We start from the raw sequence: 15,907 nt of genomic DNA on the forward strand, positions 1-15,907 counted from the left end.
CCACAGGAAGCTGCATGCTCCTTGATACAGAGAATCAGATGAGGATGGATAAGAGGTCTCGGAGCTCTTCCAGGGAGTCTCGTAAGAGAAACAGAGAGCCTCTGGCTACACAGAAGAAACGAGAGAAGAGGGAGAGCAGCAGAGAAGCCAACAAAGAAACAGGAGATGTAAAACAGGAGAAAACAAAGGAGATCAAGAGCATCGCAGGGACTGATGGTCGGGTGCACACATCCACGGTGGTGGACGTGGATGATGTGATATCTGATGAAGAAATGGAGGCAATGATGTTGCTGGACAGCGAGCGTCATGAAGAAGGTATGGCTTATAGAAGGGAAGGGACAGAACACTGTGTGGGTCACAGTGTGACTTTGCTTTCTGCACAGTGAGTGTTTTCATGCTCACCTTGCACGGATGTGTAGTTATCCTCAGGATGGATAGCCAGCCAGCCTCCCAGCCAACTTCTGCAGTCAGTACAGGAAGATCAGCACTGTCTAGCAAAGCAATGAACTTTGCAACTAGCAGTTACATCCCCAGAATCCATTTTGCTTCAGCTCACTAATCCCCAGTTCTATTCATGCTCATAATTTTCTTGCTTGCCCTTCTTTAGGTGGACACAGTTAGCTTTACAGCAGACTTCTTAGGGCCATGAACTCGTAGCTCCCTTCTAGATAACCCTCGAGAGCAGCTCCTCTTCTCTGAAATTGGACTAAAACTGTCTTCAGGATTTTTTGGATGCCCCTGATGGAGAGGGGTACTTACAGGCTGTGTGTGTTGAAAGCTAACTCTTATTTGCAATTCTTCTCTTTGTCATTAGCTTATCTTTCCAAATACGCTTCTGGGATCCCAGCTCAGCCAGCAAGTTGCCCATTCTGAGCCTTCCAACACTGCTTGGTAGCCACAGGTCTTCAAGCTGAAGAGCGCTCTCTAGTAAAGGCACTGTGGGGAAGCATGGCTCCATTTCTGCCAGTAATGCAGAGGCAAAATTTGTCAGTCTGTCCTGGCAGCTCTTGGCCCCCTGAGACAGGGACTGTTTTTTAAACACAGAACCAGAGAGCGCCAAATGGTTCACACATGCCAGGTCTAGGCAAAGGACAACACTGACATTTATCTGTGCAGGCAGTTGCCAGGCCATCAGTATTTTGGGAACTGTCCTCTCCTAACACAGCCATGTTGGATTTGATTTCTCCCTAGGTATAAAGTCACCAGGTCTCGGCATCTGCGAGTGGCTTCTGACTATCTTGTCTTTCCTGTTCGTCGTAATGACCTTCCCCATTTCTGTCTGGTTCTGCATGAAGGTGAGAACAGGCACAGTGCCTCTTTACTTATGTGGTATTCAGTGTCTGGTGTGGATGTACCCCACTGGTACATATTGGCACAAAGCTTTGGCTTAAGTTCCTTTTTTTAAAAAAATTGTTCACTTTTAAATGTAACCTTCAGCCTACCCAGTTCAGAGATGGCTGCGTTGCAGCAGCGGGGTAAATAGGTTTTGCATTACAAATTTAGAGAGATTGATCTCCCAGTTAATAGCAGATTTCCCCTCTTCCTCCAGTTTTCTCAGATTTATAGCATGGCAACAAGTAGACATATTTTTATTACTGCTTCTCAGGAAATGGAAAATTTCAGCTCAGGGTGTTCAAGTTCAGCCAGCCTATAAGGAAGCAGAATGCTGGCCTCATCCTGGGAAATCCTGGGATGCTCTAGCATGGGCTGACTGCTCCTACCAAATCTCAGGCTACTCCTCCACTGCTTGTGCATGAGCCGACCAGCAGTTTTGGGCCAGGCTCTCCGCTGGGGTAAAGGGACTTAGTGACAGGAGACTCCACCAGCTCTCAGCCTGCTGAAACCCTCCCTTTGCAGGGCTTTACCAGAGCACAGGTCTTCCTACACAGAGACCGTTGCTTCTTTTGCCTGTCCTTTGCCTTCCCTTGCAGCCTAGCTTTTGTCTCCCTCTGCAGGTAGTGCGGGAGTACGAGAGAGCCATCGTTTTCCGCCTTGGGCGTCTCCTTCCTGGCAGAGCCAGAGGGCCTGGTAAGATGCTCATTGAGCTGCCCCCAGCCATGTCACTCCTCTAAATCATGCTTTACCAAAGCTCACTTGCTGTGCCCTCCAAGCAGGTACAGCCGGACAGTAGACAGTATGTCTTTGGTCCTTCTTCTAGGGTTCAGTAGTTTCTAACAGCTTTTCCCAATACAGAAGCAGCCTCACAACTGGAGCCCATACATATATTGTTGTTCTTTTGTAGTTCTGCATGCTGACCCTTCCCCAGCTCCCCAGAGTTGGGGAGGCAATTTCTGTGGTTCTGATGATCACCAGCTGTCTTTCTTTTCCTCCACAGGCCTTTTCTTTTTTCTCCCCTGCCTGGACACGTATCACAAGGTGGACCTCCGCCTGAAAACCCTAGAGATCCCCTTCCACCAGGTATGACTGCCACCCCTTCTCTGTTAATTCTTGCATCTCTTTATCATTGTGACAGTTCCAATTTTGCGTTGATATTAAGAAAGTGATGACTCAAGATAGTGATCGTGGAGCCAGGTCACGAAGGACCAATCCATTGGCCATAAGGTTCTGCTTAGCACTGCTAGTGCTTCGGATCTCACTGCAGATCTTACACCAGGCCTTCTTTGCAAAGCCCTAGCTCCTGGAATCCAGTGAGGGATAAGTCCCCTTTGCCTCCCTGCTGCTATGCTTCCAGCCTTTATGGCTGCATGGAAAAGTTTGAAGAAGTGTCTCAAAGTAACCCTAACAGTTCAGAAAACGGAAAGCCAAAAATTCACCATAGTATTTATCTTATGTTTTAAAACCACTGCGTTACAAATTTAGAGATTCAATCCCATTCAATTTGACAAGCTTTAGTGGTAATATATGCCAATAGGAAGTGGCTGGGCAAAAGCTATTGGACCTATTTTTTTTTTAACCCACCACACTGAGGGGTACATACAGCAGGGACAGAAGCACAGACTTTACAGTCTTACAGGGGTGTTCCTCAATGAGGCTACTCTGCTCCTGTACAAGCCTGAGAAGGAGAAAGGGCTGAATCCTTGCCGCTAACCCTGGAAGCTGCAACCTCCCTAGCCACAGTCCCCCAGGTTAAAGCCCTAATAGCCCCTCTTTTCCTTCTAGGACCTGTTCTCCGTGCTGCTGCCTTTATCTAGTACCCATGGTGTACAGCAAATCCTTCTGGTGATGGTACTGAGCAGCACTGAGCACACACCACGGAACAGGACTGGACTAGGCAGCAGTGGGCAGGGAATCACAGAGTGGGACGTTCACCTGCTCACGGTCCCTAACTCAGCAACCAAACTGAGGAGGCAGACACAGTGATGCTCTGCAGGGAACTGAGATCTGGAGGTTACATAGTTTCCCCAAGGTCAGAAAGTAGTAGAGGTGGAAACGACAAAGATTTCACCATCCAGCTAGTCTCCCTCGTTCCCAGAGTCATGCGCTTTTCTCTGCTACCTTAAAGTTGTCAGAACCAGCTCCATCTCCCCTAACATCTTTTTAGGTGGTGACTAAAGACATGGTTACCTTGGAGATAGATGCCGTCTGCTACTACCGTTTGGAGAATGCCTCTCTTCTCCTCACCACCCTGACCAGCATCTCCAGTGCCATCCAGCTGCTGGTGCAGACCACCACGAAGCGCCTCCTGGCACATCGAGCCTTCTCTGAACTTCTCTTGGAGAGAAAGAGCATCAGCCAGGAGATAAAGGTGCTTCAGCAGGGGGGGGAGAGGGCAGAGAAAGGGCTGAATTCAGGCTCCACTAGGAAGCTCGGAGCATGATCAGTCCTCGTAAATCACAGACATCATTTTCCAGAAGGGTGTAATAACAATGTGTCTCCTTCACAGAAAAATGGGAGTTTTTAAAAATTATTTTTATTTTAAAAATCATTTTAGGGGAAGAATTTACAGAGTGGGTCCCACAGGCACGTGTGTGTAGTAGCAAACATTACGGTGTGAGGAGCGAGAAGGAACCTTTTGATCACCTTCATCAGTGCTTTGCAGTATCCGAGCTTCAGTACTTACCCCAGAGAGGAAATGCTCATGGGAACTGTCTTCTGCTGCCTCAGTGAGATGCCGTAAACTCTGAATACAGGGGATCTCCAGCAGCAGTTCTCTGTGGCCATGCCACACAGACATGATGGTACCAGTCAGGAGCTGAGTGTTTCCTATGGAACTGATTTGCTTCCACACAGAAAGGACTAGTTAAATCCTGCTAAAACCCCAGGGCAAATACAAATCAGAAGTGAGGGAAATAATTTTATTTCTGAGGGTCCTCATGCAATAGCACACACAATCTAATGAATGTCTTGAATTAACACCCCTGCACTAACTCCCTTTGAGGAGTCTGGACAAGGGCCACTGTTCTCCCTGTGCTCAGAAATATCCTCCTCTTCACAGGTGGCTTTGGACGCGGTCACAGGCCTCTGGGGCATCAAAGTGGAGAGAACAGAAATGTAGGTAGGAAATGCTGGTGGAAGAGGCTTCCCTGGCCTTTTGCAAGTACCCATCTTGCCCTGCTCACCTTTCTTCTTTGGCTCTGGCTCTTTCCCTGCAGCCATTCTGCAGCGGGGAGGGCCTCACCTGTCACCTTTCTGTTCTCCCTTCCCCTTGCAGCCTCTGCCTCATGTAAAACTTCCATGTGCAAAGATGGTGCTTGCTCCTGCACTGACAGGCAGGGCAGGATCCATAGCTAGGATCCCACCACCGCTTCACCGCTGCTGCAGGCAGAATTTGCACCCAGTTCTGGTAGCCCAAGTGTCACAGCAAGCACCAAGCTTCTAGATCAAAGGCCTCAGGGTCTTAGCACTGGTTGGGATTCCAGCCTGAAACTTTAAAAACCAGACTGGAAAATTGGGATGGGAACGGAGGTAGGAGGCTAAAGAGAGACAGCCAAAGAGGGACAGCCAGGGAACAAAGGATGCTGGTGAACAGCTCTGCAGGGGCTGATAGATGACATCCCAAGCCCCCGACTGGCTGTCCGGGGCTGCCAGGTGAGCCTAGAGCCCAGCTCATCCCTGTCCCTTACCACCACAGCAACAACGTGCAGCTGCCTGCTGAAGTCCAGCAGTCCCTGGCCGTGGAAGCAGAGGCGCAGAGGCAGGCCAAAGTGCGGGTAAGCCAACCCTGAAGATCTCTTAACTCCTTCCAAAGCATCCCTCCTTCCTTTCCCATACCTGGTTTGAGGCCAATGGAACATGCCACACTAGGGTACAGCTTGGGGAAGGTCTGTTCAAGATCTCTAGATCCCGTTCAAGAGCTATGTCTAGCAACGGGAGCTGGAGCAAGAGTGTGGGCCCGCCCAGTGGAGTCCCAGATCTGGTACCTAGCCTATGGGTAGGACAGAAAGAGACACAAGAGATCTGGGGTTATCCCTGGCCCACAATGCTTGTAGGAATCTCCTCCTCCTCGGTGTTTCCTTCTCCCTCAGGGACCCAGCCAAGTTGTCCCCATTCTCATGTGCCCCTCATTCTCATGTACCCCTCACCTTCCTCAGCCCAGCCTGGCTTCCATCCCTTGCACTAAGCTGCTCAAGAGTCTGGGTAAGGTTGGTGTCCAGCACCCCTCCCACAAGCTTAGCCTGTGGGCTGTCCTCTCCCATGCTTTTGCAGGATGGGTATGTCCAGTTTTGAGTACCAGTGGGCCTAGTAGTGCACATAGCTTTGGTAAAAACAAGTTAGACACAAGATTACAAACTCCTGGGAGCATGATCTTTAGACAGCAGGAATGTTACAATCACATGGATCCTGGGAGTTTCACAGTGGTGACCTCCCTCTGTAATAAACAGTCCGTGCCCCCTTTGTTCCCCCCTCACAAATATCTTTATTTAGGTGATTGCTGCTGAAGGGGAAAAGGCTGCTTCTGAGTCCCTGCGCATGGCAGCTGAGATCCTGTCGAGTGCCCCTGCTGCTGCTCAGCTCCGTTACCTTCATGCCCTGCACTCCCTTGCTGCAGAGAAACCTGCTGCCTTCATCTTGCCCCTGCCTTTGGATCCCATGAATCTTATCTCTCCAGCTACCCACAGCCCTCCGGGAGTGAGCGGCCTCACCACAGACACCACAAAACTCCCAGAAGGTGTGAAAGACAAGAAGGACTCACCCATGCTCTAAGAGTTGTCCCAGAAAAGGTTGCCACAGCCCATGGTCAATCCTGCTCGGAGAGGAGCAAGAAGGCTGATCTACGGGCAGCCTACCAGCAGGTACTGGCCTGGAGGCAGGAGGGGAGGCAGCCAGACCTGTAATATAAAGTAGATTGTACATGGAAGAAGCTTCTGCTTGTTTTGGGAAGGGAAAAATATGGAGCACGAGGAGCAGGGCTGATGCCTGTGTGAGCAGGGGATTGAGGGAAGAGGGTTGTCATCCCTTCCCTTTCACCTGACACCCTAAGGCCTGACCCCTGGGGCCCGGTCCCTCCTGCTGTGTTTAAACACCCCCATCCCCAAACTGACGACCCGTCTCTCACGACATTAGTTATAGGGAATTAAGGTGCAGAAAGCCCCACGCTGGGATAAAAGGGGCAGGCACAAGCTGCCCCACGGGAGGGACTTATCAGAGGCATTGGTTTCCTGTGGCTCTGTCCTTACACTCAGACTCTTTGGGATTTCCCTTCTGCGCTCTTGGCTGCAAGTGGCAGATTTTTTTTTAACGAAAGGCAAGTCCTACAGCTGGGTGGTAAAACACAGCCAAGGCAGAAGTGCTTGCATAGGGGCACATTCCTCCTTACAGCCCATCTCCGTGTGCTGTGTCCTGGGAAGGTGGGAGCAGTCAGGTGGTACAGAAGGGATCCCTCTCCCTCCGTGTGAAGGGGTGATGGGGTGACAACGCCAGGCAGGCAGGAGTGGGAGCCCAACAACTGGGGGAACGGGAAGGGACTTAACACGCAGGGTGGGGTGCTGCCAGCCTGGCTCTCCTGCAACAAGGGACAGAGAGACGGGTCCTGTCCGTGGCGTCCTCTTGGATATAGGATTTCACAATCAGCACCTGTTCATATATACATACACACACAGGCAAACAAGGTGTTTAGCCCTAGTACTAAAAAGGAGGAAAAGAAGGAAAGGGCAGCATTTATAGTTTGGCACTTTTCAGCTGTGCAGAGGGAAGGCAGGCTGTGCTGCTGTTTGCTTCCACTGGGTGGTGAGGCAGGACAAGATCTGAGCTTGTGGGCACCTGCTTCCAGTAGGACTGTCTGAAAATATGAGGTGATCCATTTAGCCAACTCCCACTGAGCTGAGAAGTGGGAATCCAGCGCGAAGCCAGCTGAGAGCCTTGAGAACAGCAATACTCAAAAAAAAAAAAAAAAAAAAAAAACAAAACCAAACAGCGATACTTTTGCCCACTGCAGCAATCTTGCTAAACTCTACACACAGGAAGTCCTCAAAATTCTTATAAAATCTGCCAAAAGCTACTTGAAATAGCCAGGGACCTACACATACTGTAAGCCTTTCCCTTGAAGGATATGGGGTTGAAAGAAATGCCACGCACTCGGTTATCACCAAGACAGAAGGCACTTTGTGACCCTTTCTCTTAATCGCCCACCCAGTAGTTTCTCATCACACATGCCTAGCAGGAGCAGCCCAGCCAGTCGTTCACTCTTGTATTTTCACTCATTTTTTCCAGTCTCTCTGTGCCTGCTGGTAAGACACACACTTGGCACCTACCATTTGTAATGCTTCTGTTAAGTGCAGCTGTGTCCCAGGGATGGCCAGCAGGTACTGGCTTAACAATTCTGCAAGGGACAAGGAGCCCACTTCCACTACATACCACCTAATTCTGTATTTTATCAGCCCTTTCATCTCCCTAGCGTCCCCTTCTCAGCACACAGTGTTCCCATAATTCTCACAAGTATTTGCTGGCCTTCTTACAGCAAGGACACTCAGCAAACCAGCCCCCTTACAAGTGAAAGGAGAAAAAACCCTCATCCTTGAACTCATCACACAGCATCTGAGCTTCAGGTGTAACCTCCCATCCAGCTTATTCTGCCACTGTAACCCTCTCAGGAGAGGGCTGCAGGATGCCCTCAGCTGCTGCTTGTTTGTCTGTAATAGATCTCAGTTGTGATCCAGCCATAGAAAGCTAGCTCTGGGAAGTGGAATAGCTCTGTAACCTTCCACCGATGAACATGAGCTGTGTATTTACTTCTCTAAGTCTGGTTCTGTTTTTTAATTTTGATGCTAGGGTAAGCCCCTGTTTCCCAGCCTAGAGCAAAATGGTGTGATACTGCACAGAGTTAGCTGCAGACGATCCCTTCTCCAAACACTTCTCAGGCTACATTTCTAACTCCCTGTAAAATGATCCACCCAGACTAAGGTTCCTTGGCACATCAAGGACGATCACCTGCAAGTAATGTCTGAAAGGAACAACAGAGCCTGAGAATTAAGACTTTCAGAGACACATGGTACTGTGCCAGGGCCCACATCACTCTATTTGCACTCCTATCTGCAGAAGTCAGGCATATTTTTTTCAAACATGTAACATTTCTGCAAATTTGCAGAAAAGGCAAATGAAAGCTAAGAGCATCCTCAGTTCCAAAGAACCCTTGTTCCAGCAGGATCTTTTCTCTTTGACGTACACAGAGCTGGCAGAAACTTGTCGTTTTACCTTCAGGAGGTATTACATTAAAAAACCTTACACAAGGAAACATCATTTAAAAATGTGCTTCAGTATCACTGATATATGATGGTTTCAAAATAGAATTTACTCTAGGGGAGTTGGCAGGGGCTGTCTGGAGCAGATGCAATTCCTGACAGTTCCACTGCCTGCTCTTCAGAGCTGAGACTGGGTCAAACTGCAGAGTCATGCCAAATCCAGGCAGCTGCCGCTGTCCTTGCAGAGCTTTATAACCACACAGACTGTCCTGGGCTGGGGACTGACAGAAGTAGCAGCCCTGGGCAACCGCCTTGCTGGGCAGTTTGGCTTGTTCAGGCTGTAGGGGTACTGCATATGAGGAGCCAGGGGACTCAGATGCCAAGCATAGAAATCACAGGGAGATGGGGTATGTGTTTTAAATGCTATCTCAGTACAATAAGAGGGTGAACAAGCTGTAAACGTGTTACAGTTGTGGAAGGAAGTAGTGGATAAGCAAGACAGGTGTGGAAATGGTACAGCCAGCTAGAAAAACAGCATAAATGCTGAGATGGCACAGAGAGGGGAGTAGCAGATAAGGAGCAAAGGCACTGGATTGGGAATGAGATGCTATTATGAATGGACACTAAGAAACTACTCAGGCATTGCTGTTCTTTAATGTTTGCTTTTTCTGGATCCCTTGGACTGCCCAGAGGTAGAAGCTTTGGGACTTGAGCAGGGCTCGCCTTCTGATACGCTTTCTTGGAAACATTTTTCTGAAAGAAAAATGAAAAAAAACTACACAACAACAAACCAAAGCCATTAAAATGCAGAGTAATATTGTGCCCAAGGTATTACATTTTTAACAAACAAATTAGTCCCTCCTCCTACTTTGATGTCAGAGAGGATGCAATGAAGGACTAAGGGAAGAAGTTTTAATTCCCACTTTTTCTCTTTCTCCACGTCTTATATCTGAGCAGATCCAGCTGAGAAAGGAGGCAAGGAAATGCATTCGTCCCCAACAAACGTGCCACCTAAGGAAATCATTGCCACACCACATGGGCAGGACCAGTACATGAGCAGTGTTCAAAGAGCTGGAGACAGCAAGAGTATCCTGTGCTACAAACACAAAAGGTATGTGAGTGTGAAGGGACCTGGAACTTTCTTTTCTACCCAAAACATAGTGGTCCTAAGCAGATCTTTTTGACTGTAACAGGGACCGCTTACTTACAAGGAAGATGAAGCCAATTACAGGGGTTTCCTATATCTAGAGTAGATATAGACCCTGTGTCATATGTCAAAATCAAACCAAATGACTTTCAAAAACAGATGGAGTTCAGCAGTTTTTTCTGCCCCAATCTGGAATTATGGTAAAAGCCTCCTTGCTTGGCCTCTTCCAATGAGTCTAGACAAAACCCTAGGAACTGTGCAGGAGGAAAGGGGCCTGCACTAAATGGGACACATGAACAAGGTACCCTCAAAGATTGCTTCCCTCTCTGAGTCCAGGAGAGGGTCCAGAACACTAATTATCCTGACCTTGCCCTTCTTTGGGTGTAGCTTCAGGGACAACTTTCCCCTTTTTCTCCAGCTCTCTCTCTAGCTCCTGGATTTTCTCCAGAGCTTCTTCCAGCTTCTTCTCAAAACCTTCAGCTCTCTCCTCTGCATTCTGAGCACGGATCTCTGTTTCTCTGAATCAAAGAAGCAAAGATAATGCTGAAATCTAAGCAGGTACTGGCAGGATATGTAAAAGAAAGATTTATAAATCTGAAGCGTTCCATAGGATTGAATGACTCTAAAACACATTTATGGTTTCAGAGAAGGGCATTGTTAAAAGATCTATAAGAGGCAGGGACTTCGTGGCACAGCTATGTAAACCCTGCAAAGTGAATTCATCTTAAAACTCTGTTTGCTAGCAAAGGGTGAGATACTGATCTTCACTGTGCAAAGGATAAATACAGAACACAGACAATTCTATTAGCCAGGCTAACAGGGAAGGGTTGCCTCAGATAATGCAAATGCACAGAGGAAACAAGCAGGGGATGTAATGCACAGTGCCCAGGCCTGCTTGAGCATGGAAGAAGTCATCTGCAAGCACAAACCTTGCGGAGCCACTTGGGTGCCTCTTCATTGTGTTTCCCCACACTTAGGCACAACATTACATGGCTGTACCTAACAAGCTTCTGGGCACTAGCAGGCACTGGAGGCACTCAACTGCATTCACATAGCATCCTACCAGTGCTAACAGGACCCAAACTATTAAGAAGTCTCGCAAAAAAAACCCAAACCAAAACAAAAAAAACCCAACACTATCACGAGTACCTCTGCAATGTACCTCGTGAGTACAAAAAGCAAAAAATCTGCACACATGTGGACAGCTGACAGCAGCTCTGGTCCCAGAGTAAAATGGGTCACATCTTTAGCTAACATAAATCACAACCAATCTTCCGAGACAATCAGTAGGGAAGGAAACCCAATATTAAGCCAACAGAGATGGGTGAAGCAGAACTTTACAAGAAAGCAAAACAGCCTGGGGTGAAACCCTGCTCTGCTCATGCCTCCAGCATAGGAGTACTCACAGGAGCTGCACTTGCAGGTGTTCCAGCATGGCAAGGGCTTCAAACTCTTTCTGAGAAAAGGGAGTTGACGACTTGCTGGCAGTCATCTCCCTCTGGTTGGGAAGACGAAAATCCTCCATAAGTAAATGTGCCTGATTTGGTGCTGGTCTCAGTACATGGTCACAACATAGACAAGAGCTCAGTTTCAGCAAGGCATGTAAAAAACAGAGGGTAGTTCAAGCCTTTTGCTTTGAATTGATCTGATCATATCTTGGCATTAAAAATAAAGTAAAATCATTTTCTGACTTAGACATGAATATCTCACTGGCCTATATTCTTGTGTTGCCCACATATTCACTGGGTTACAGAGGTTGGGGATGGCTGTAGCCTGACCAGGAGTGAAGAAATTAAAAAAACAGTGTTCAGAGAAGAGAAAGGGGCAGCTCCTCAGAGTCCAACAGGCATAAGTTAGCTTTCTTCATCTGAAGAAAAGAACCATGGCTTCTCTGGAAAAGTAACTGTTGAAAGGCTCCTACTCTAAACTTTGGAAGATAACTGCAATTTCCAGAGATTTATTTTTGGAAACAAACGAAAATCCACAGGCACACTCCTGAGTCTCCCACTATCACTCAGCACTGGCTGCCCGCCTCTAAAGCATGAAGGGCAAGGCACGCCCAGCAACACCGCATGCTGAAGGGGTAGGACTGGCCAGCGACAGTTTGCTGAAGATCCATAGTTTGTGTACATCGAGGCTCTGCTCTGGATGTCTGACTGGCCGGCATGACTGGACAAGGCAGGCCCTATGATTCTGAGGAGCTCCTTTACTGACAGAGGCCTTTAGCCTGGAGCCCTCTTCCAAAGAGTACTGTCCCAAAGAAAAGTGGAGAAATCAGGGACCCAGGATGCACAGCTGGCCAAAAGCAACTTGAACTTCTTGGTTCCCTGTTGTTATGGAAGCTCTCTGAATCCCTCCTCTTATGTGTATCCAGCACCAAATCATTTTCACCATCCCAGGAAATGCTGCCAGGACTCACCCAGTCTCTGCTGGTAGTCCTGGTTCAGACTACACACATCCTGTTACTGGTCCTGAGTCCATGGTACAGGGCAGTAACGCGTGGCTCAGGTGGATAAACTGAGGCAGCAATAGCTGTGCTAATGAATACTTCATAGTGGCAAGAAGAGAGGAATTAGAGAACACCAGCACCTTGCACTGCCCCCGCAGGTCTGACATGAGCATTACAGAGCCTGACAACAGCTAAAACCCAGCTCCAGAGCTCTGCCATACATGCTAAAGCCCTCAGTGTCGCAGAGACTCCTACCCCTGTAACTGAAATGATGTCTGACTTCAGGGACTTCAGGTGGATGTTGGAGTCATGTCCTACATATCTGATCATGTCTGCAGTAGCTTCACCACCTTCACTCAGATCATCTGCACCAGCACTGGGCTGCTGCTAAGAAAGAAAATGAACAAGAAGTAGGAGAAATAACGCTAGCTTAGTGGCATTCAGGGCAGCTAAGAGGACGTGTTTCACATGCACCAAGCAATAAAAAAAAAAAAAATTCCTGCTGGAACGTGGCATATCGCAGCTTCTAGTCACCTGTGTAAGAGCAATTTCCTCCTTTACTGTTAATGTTTCTTCCTGTGTTATGGGTTTCTTGTAGCGGTTGGCATCATCAGCTCTAAGCCCTTCTTGAGTTGAAGAAATGATCGTGTCCTTAAGCTTAAGCTTCAGTTGCAATTCCTGTAAGGCACCGTAAGGACTGGGTTAGTAATGCTTCCTTTGTCCATCCAAGTAACCTAGGCAAAGCTAACCAGTCTCTGACTTTCACTTGTACACATTTAGATCTAGACTTCAGCCACCTAGGAGGTCCTCAGTATGAATATATTTTAAATCACAAATGAATATGTTAATTACTGAACATTTCATAAGCAGGACCCACTGTGGCATTCCTGCTTTGTACAGGCCATGGCACTGCCTGGGGGTCGACTTCAGAGCTGCTGCAAACAATTTGTTCAAGACAATAGATCTAAAGCCATTTTCTCATCATCAGAATTTCAGCTGTTATGTATGAAATTAGACCACCGTAAAACACATCTAGTTGTCACAGGCAGTGTCAGGCATCCATCTAGCCACATAAGGAATTAACTAGAAGTTCAGCCTGACCTGGGCAAACCAACCACAAGGATTCCAGCCAAAGTTCACACCGAGGGATGAAGCAAAAGCTAGCAAGCACCATGGTGAACTGATCTACCAGTGGGTAATAGCTTCTAGCTTCAGTGAAGCTCCAGCTTTGCCTCAGGCCTACCCTCACAAGACGCACTGTGACTTTTAACCAGTTTACAGTCATAACTCTTCATATCTCTAACCACAGCTTTGAGTGCATGGAGATCTCCATGCTAAACCTTCCCTCAAACTGAACTGTAGCTCCTTCTTTAAGAAGTTTTGAAGCTGATCTTCATTCAAACTGGTTCAATCTAGAGCAGCAAATGCAGTCTATATATACCTCTGATCCAAAGAGGTTTCTCAGTTCTTCTAAATCCAGAAAAGAGACAGGAGTGCCTTTGATCTCTGAAAGGAGAAGGCTGCACGCTTGAATCCAATTACAGCACTCCGTCTGAGAAGACATAACAGAAAAGAGGGATTGCTGAGCAAGAAAAATAGCTGTAATCGTACTCATTCAGAAAGTTAAGTAATTCCATCTTTCTGTATTTGTCTGTTCCAGGAACATACCTGGAACCTTCCATCCACACCCTACAAAGGAAATGGAAGACGCATTTCTCCAAGCTTTCAGACGTGGCGTCTATCACTGGCTAATCACTCACATCAACTAATTGCTTCAACAAGCTCCACCTTGAGCCAGTGTAAGAATGTCTGTTAGGCCACTGACGGGCAGAAATGAGTGCAAATCCCAAGATTACTTTTTCACTCACTAAGCTAACACAAAACAGAAGCACAAGCATTTTCAGTCTCTGCAGAGAAGCTTCTTAAGTTCCTGGGAGCAATACCATTTGTCCTCTGCTTAAGGCAGCCTTGGGCTTCAGGAAAGGTCGACCTCTCGTGCTCCTGAAGTGCAGGCAAAGCTCAGCTAAACAGCTGAGGTCCAGAAGGTAGGTTATCTGACTTCAAAAGACTTCAACTAATTATGTATAGAGATATATTGCACTACACACTTTCAGGAACTCCAAAGCACTGCTCAAGTCTAGATGTACACAGCTCTGACAAGCTTAAAACCAGAGGTGAATCTACTGCCACTCATATGGAATAAATCTAGTAGGAGAGCCTGAAACAGGGTAAGGAAAATATTAAAACTGAACATGGTTTATCTGCTTTCCAGTACTGTGGGAAACTTGAGGGACCAGGGTAATCCACTGGAGTAGCAGGAGTCTTCCTCCTTCTTGAAACTCTCACATATACTTTTCTCTACCTTTCACAAAGTAAATGTGGTCTCATCTACTCCAGACCTAGAGAGTTGGAAGTGGTCACCCCTTTTTACCTTGATCTTATTCAGCTCCTCCAGCTCAAAATCAGCTTCTAAATCCATCTCTGACCGTTTCTTTCGAACAATTGCACTGACAATCTCACGGCAGCAGCTGCAAAGAGGAAGAATGCCATCAACCCTGCAAGAGTGCCTTCAAATGCTTTATTCCTTTCAATTGGCATCCTGTTGCTGTCTGCAAGATGTATGAGCTATCTCTAGACTTCTGCACTAGAGAAGTCTCCAGAAGAGCAATCCTCACCTGTCCCACTCACACAACAACCTCCCAGTCAGCTTATCTGTGCCTGTGCTGTACTAACGCACGGTGAATGTGTGAGCACAGATGCTGAATAAGGTGCAGGCTTTGGTCCAGGTGACACGGACTCAGACTCACCGCCTGTACTGCTTTGCATCCTCCAGAAGTCATGTTCAGAAATGTAGGCAGAGCCCACACAATCACAGATGCCAGCATGTTTTATGGCAGCATTAGGTATAAAGCAGACACTGCCATTCTCTTTCAATGTACCTGTCTTATTAGGTTCCCACCAAATTCCAGTAAGACCCATTTAGGATTTGGGAAATGATCTAAGGAAAACCGTATTGGTGGGATCTATTGCCCTGAGGAATTTCCCTGGACACTACACATTTTTTCTCAATAAAACCCCCTTAGACTAAACTGAAAACCTCTGTTCATACCTGACTATAGAACCAGACAGCCTGCACATCTTGGCAACCAGCTCTTTAGCTTCATCCTGTAATTTATGAGCACTCAGAAGCCTGAGCTCCTTGTCCATCCCAGTCTCTGACTCCTGCTGCTGGGGACACTCACAGAACAAGCGGTCTGCTATCACATGTCGCAGCAAATTCACCAGCCACAGGGTCAGGTTTCTGTGCAGTTCAGTCACCTGCACAAAACATCGGAGCAAATCTAAGCCAGTAATAAATGACTGGTCTTGCCACGTAGTATGAAGTCAGTGCGTTTCACATACGTCAATGTCCTGCCTAATTCAATTTGCAAACTGACCTAATGACAGAAATATTTACCTGTCTCATCTTTTTTCTTCTATATTCATTCCTATTACCAATACAGCTTTTCCTACTGTGGATCTATCCTTCTGCAAGTTTTTGTTTAGCCTCATGAGGTTTTTTTTATCAGCCATGTGGCACTCTTGCTTGTCCAGAATTCAGCAACAAACTGAAAATCTCACATCACACTTAAATAACATTCAAAAAAATGCATAGCAAGAGCCTCCTGCTCTACAATCCCGGGAGAAAAGAAAAAAAACAAACAAACATACACAGAACTAGCAGCCAAAAAC

General features: G+C 47.2%; 2 protein-coding genes across 9 annotated transcripts in view; one reads left to right on the top strand and one right to left on the bottom strand.

The window, feature by feature from the left end:
* NPHS2 (NPHS2 stomatin family member, podocin) lies at positions 1 to 9,676 on the top strand. Of its 2 annotated transcripts, XR_007166766.2 has the most exons (9): positions 1 to 315; positions 1,192 to 1,295; positions 1,956 to 2,028; positions 2,336 to 2,418; positions 3,503 to 3,706; positions 4,397 to 4,452; positions 5,033 to 5,111; positions 5,827 to 6,194; positions 9,537 to 9,676. XR_007166766.2 is itself a non-coding variant. In XM_013191455.3 (8 exons), the coding sequence occupies exons 1-8, from the start codon at positions 15 to 17 to the stop codon at positions 6,103 to 6,105; spliced, it is 1,179 nt and encodes a 392-aa protein (XP_013046909.3). In that variant the 5' UTR covers positions 1 to 14; the 3' UTR covers positions 6,106 to 6,262. The 2 variants fall into 2 exon arrangements, 1 of the variants encoding a protein (XP_013046909.3); XM_013191455.3 differs by lacking the exon at positions 9,537 to 9,676 and having other exon boundaries at positions 5,827 to 6,262.
* Positions 8,886 to 15,907, bottom strand: part of AXDND1 (axonemal dynein light chain domain containing 1) — a 22,975-nt gene continuing 15,953 nt past the window's right edge. For 3 of the 7 annotated variants that reach the window (XM_067001188.1, XM_013191445.3, XM_067001186.1), the window contains 8 exons: positions 15,285 to 15,493; positions 14,607 to 14,703; positions 13,617 to 13,727; positions 12,710 to 12,853; positions 12,431 to 12,562; positions 11,133 to 11,224; positions 10,093 to 10,244; positions 8,887 to 9,332 (listed from right to left, as the gene is read on the bottom strand). In XM_067001188.1, the coding sequence (XP_066857289.1) occupies positions 9,232 to 9,332; positions 10,093 to 10,244; positions 11,133 to 11,224; positions 12,431 to 12,562; positions 12,710 to 12,853; positions 13,617 to 13,727; positions 14,607 to 14,703; positions 15,285 to 15,493 (1,038 nt within the window). In that variant the 3' untranslated portion in view covers positions 8,887 to 9,231. Of the gene's footprint in view, positions 9,333 to 10,092; positions 10,245 to 11,132; positions 11,225 to 11,246; positions 12,274 to 12,430; positions 12,563 to 12,709; positions 12,854 to 13,616; positions 13,728 to 14,606; positions 14,704 to 15,284; positions 15,494 to 15,907 lie in introns of those variants that run through there. The other 4 variants (XM_067001187.1, XM_067001189.1, XM_067001191.1 and 1 more) reach the window with 4 other exon arrangements.

The sequence above is a fragment of the Anser cygnoides genome, chromosome 8 (genome assembly GCF_040182565.1).
Source record: "Anser cygnoides isolate HZ-2024a breed goose chromosome 8, Taihu_goose_T2T_genome, whole genome shotgun sequence".
Taxonomy (NCBI): Eukaryota; Metazoa; Chordata; class Aves; order Anseriformes; family Anatidae; genus Anser; species Anser cygnoides.

Coding starts and splice junctions, on each gene's coding strand:
- NPHS2 (XM_013191455.3), top strand. CDS start 15: ATGCTCCTTGATACAGAGAATCAGATGAGGATGGATAAGAGGTCTCGG. Junction 1,296..1,955: donor CTGTCTGGTTCTGCATGAAG/GTGAGAACAGGC, acceptor CTCCCTCTGCAG/GTAGTGCGGGAGTACGAGAG. Junction 4,453..5,032: donor AAAGTGGAGAGAACAGAAAT/GTAGGTAGGAAA, acceptor TTACCACCACAG/CAACAACGTGCAGCTGCCTG.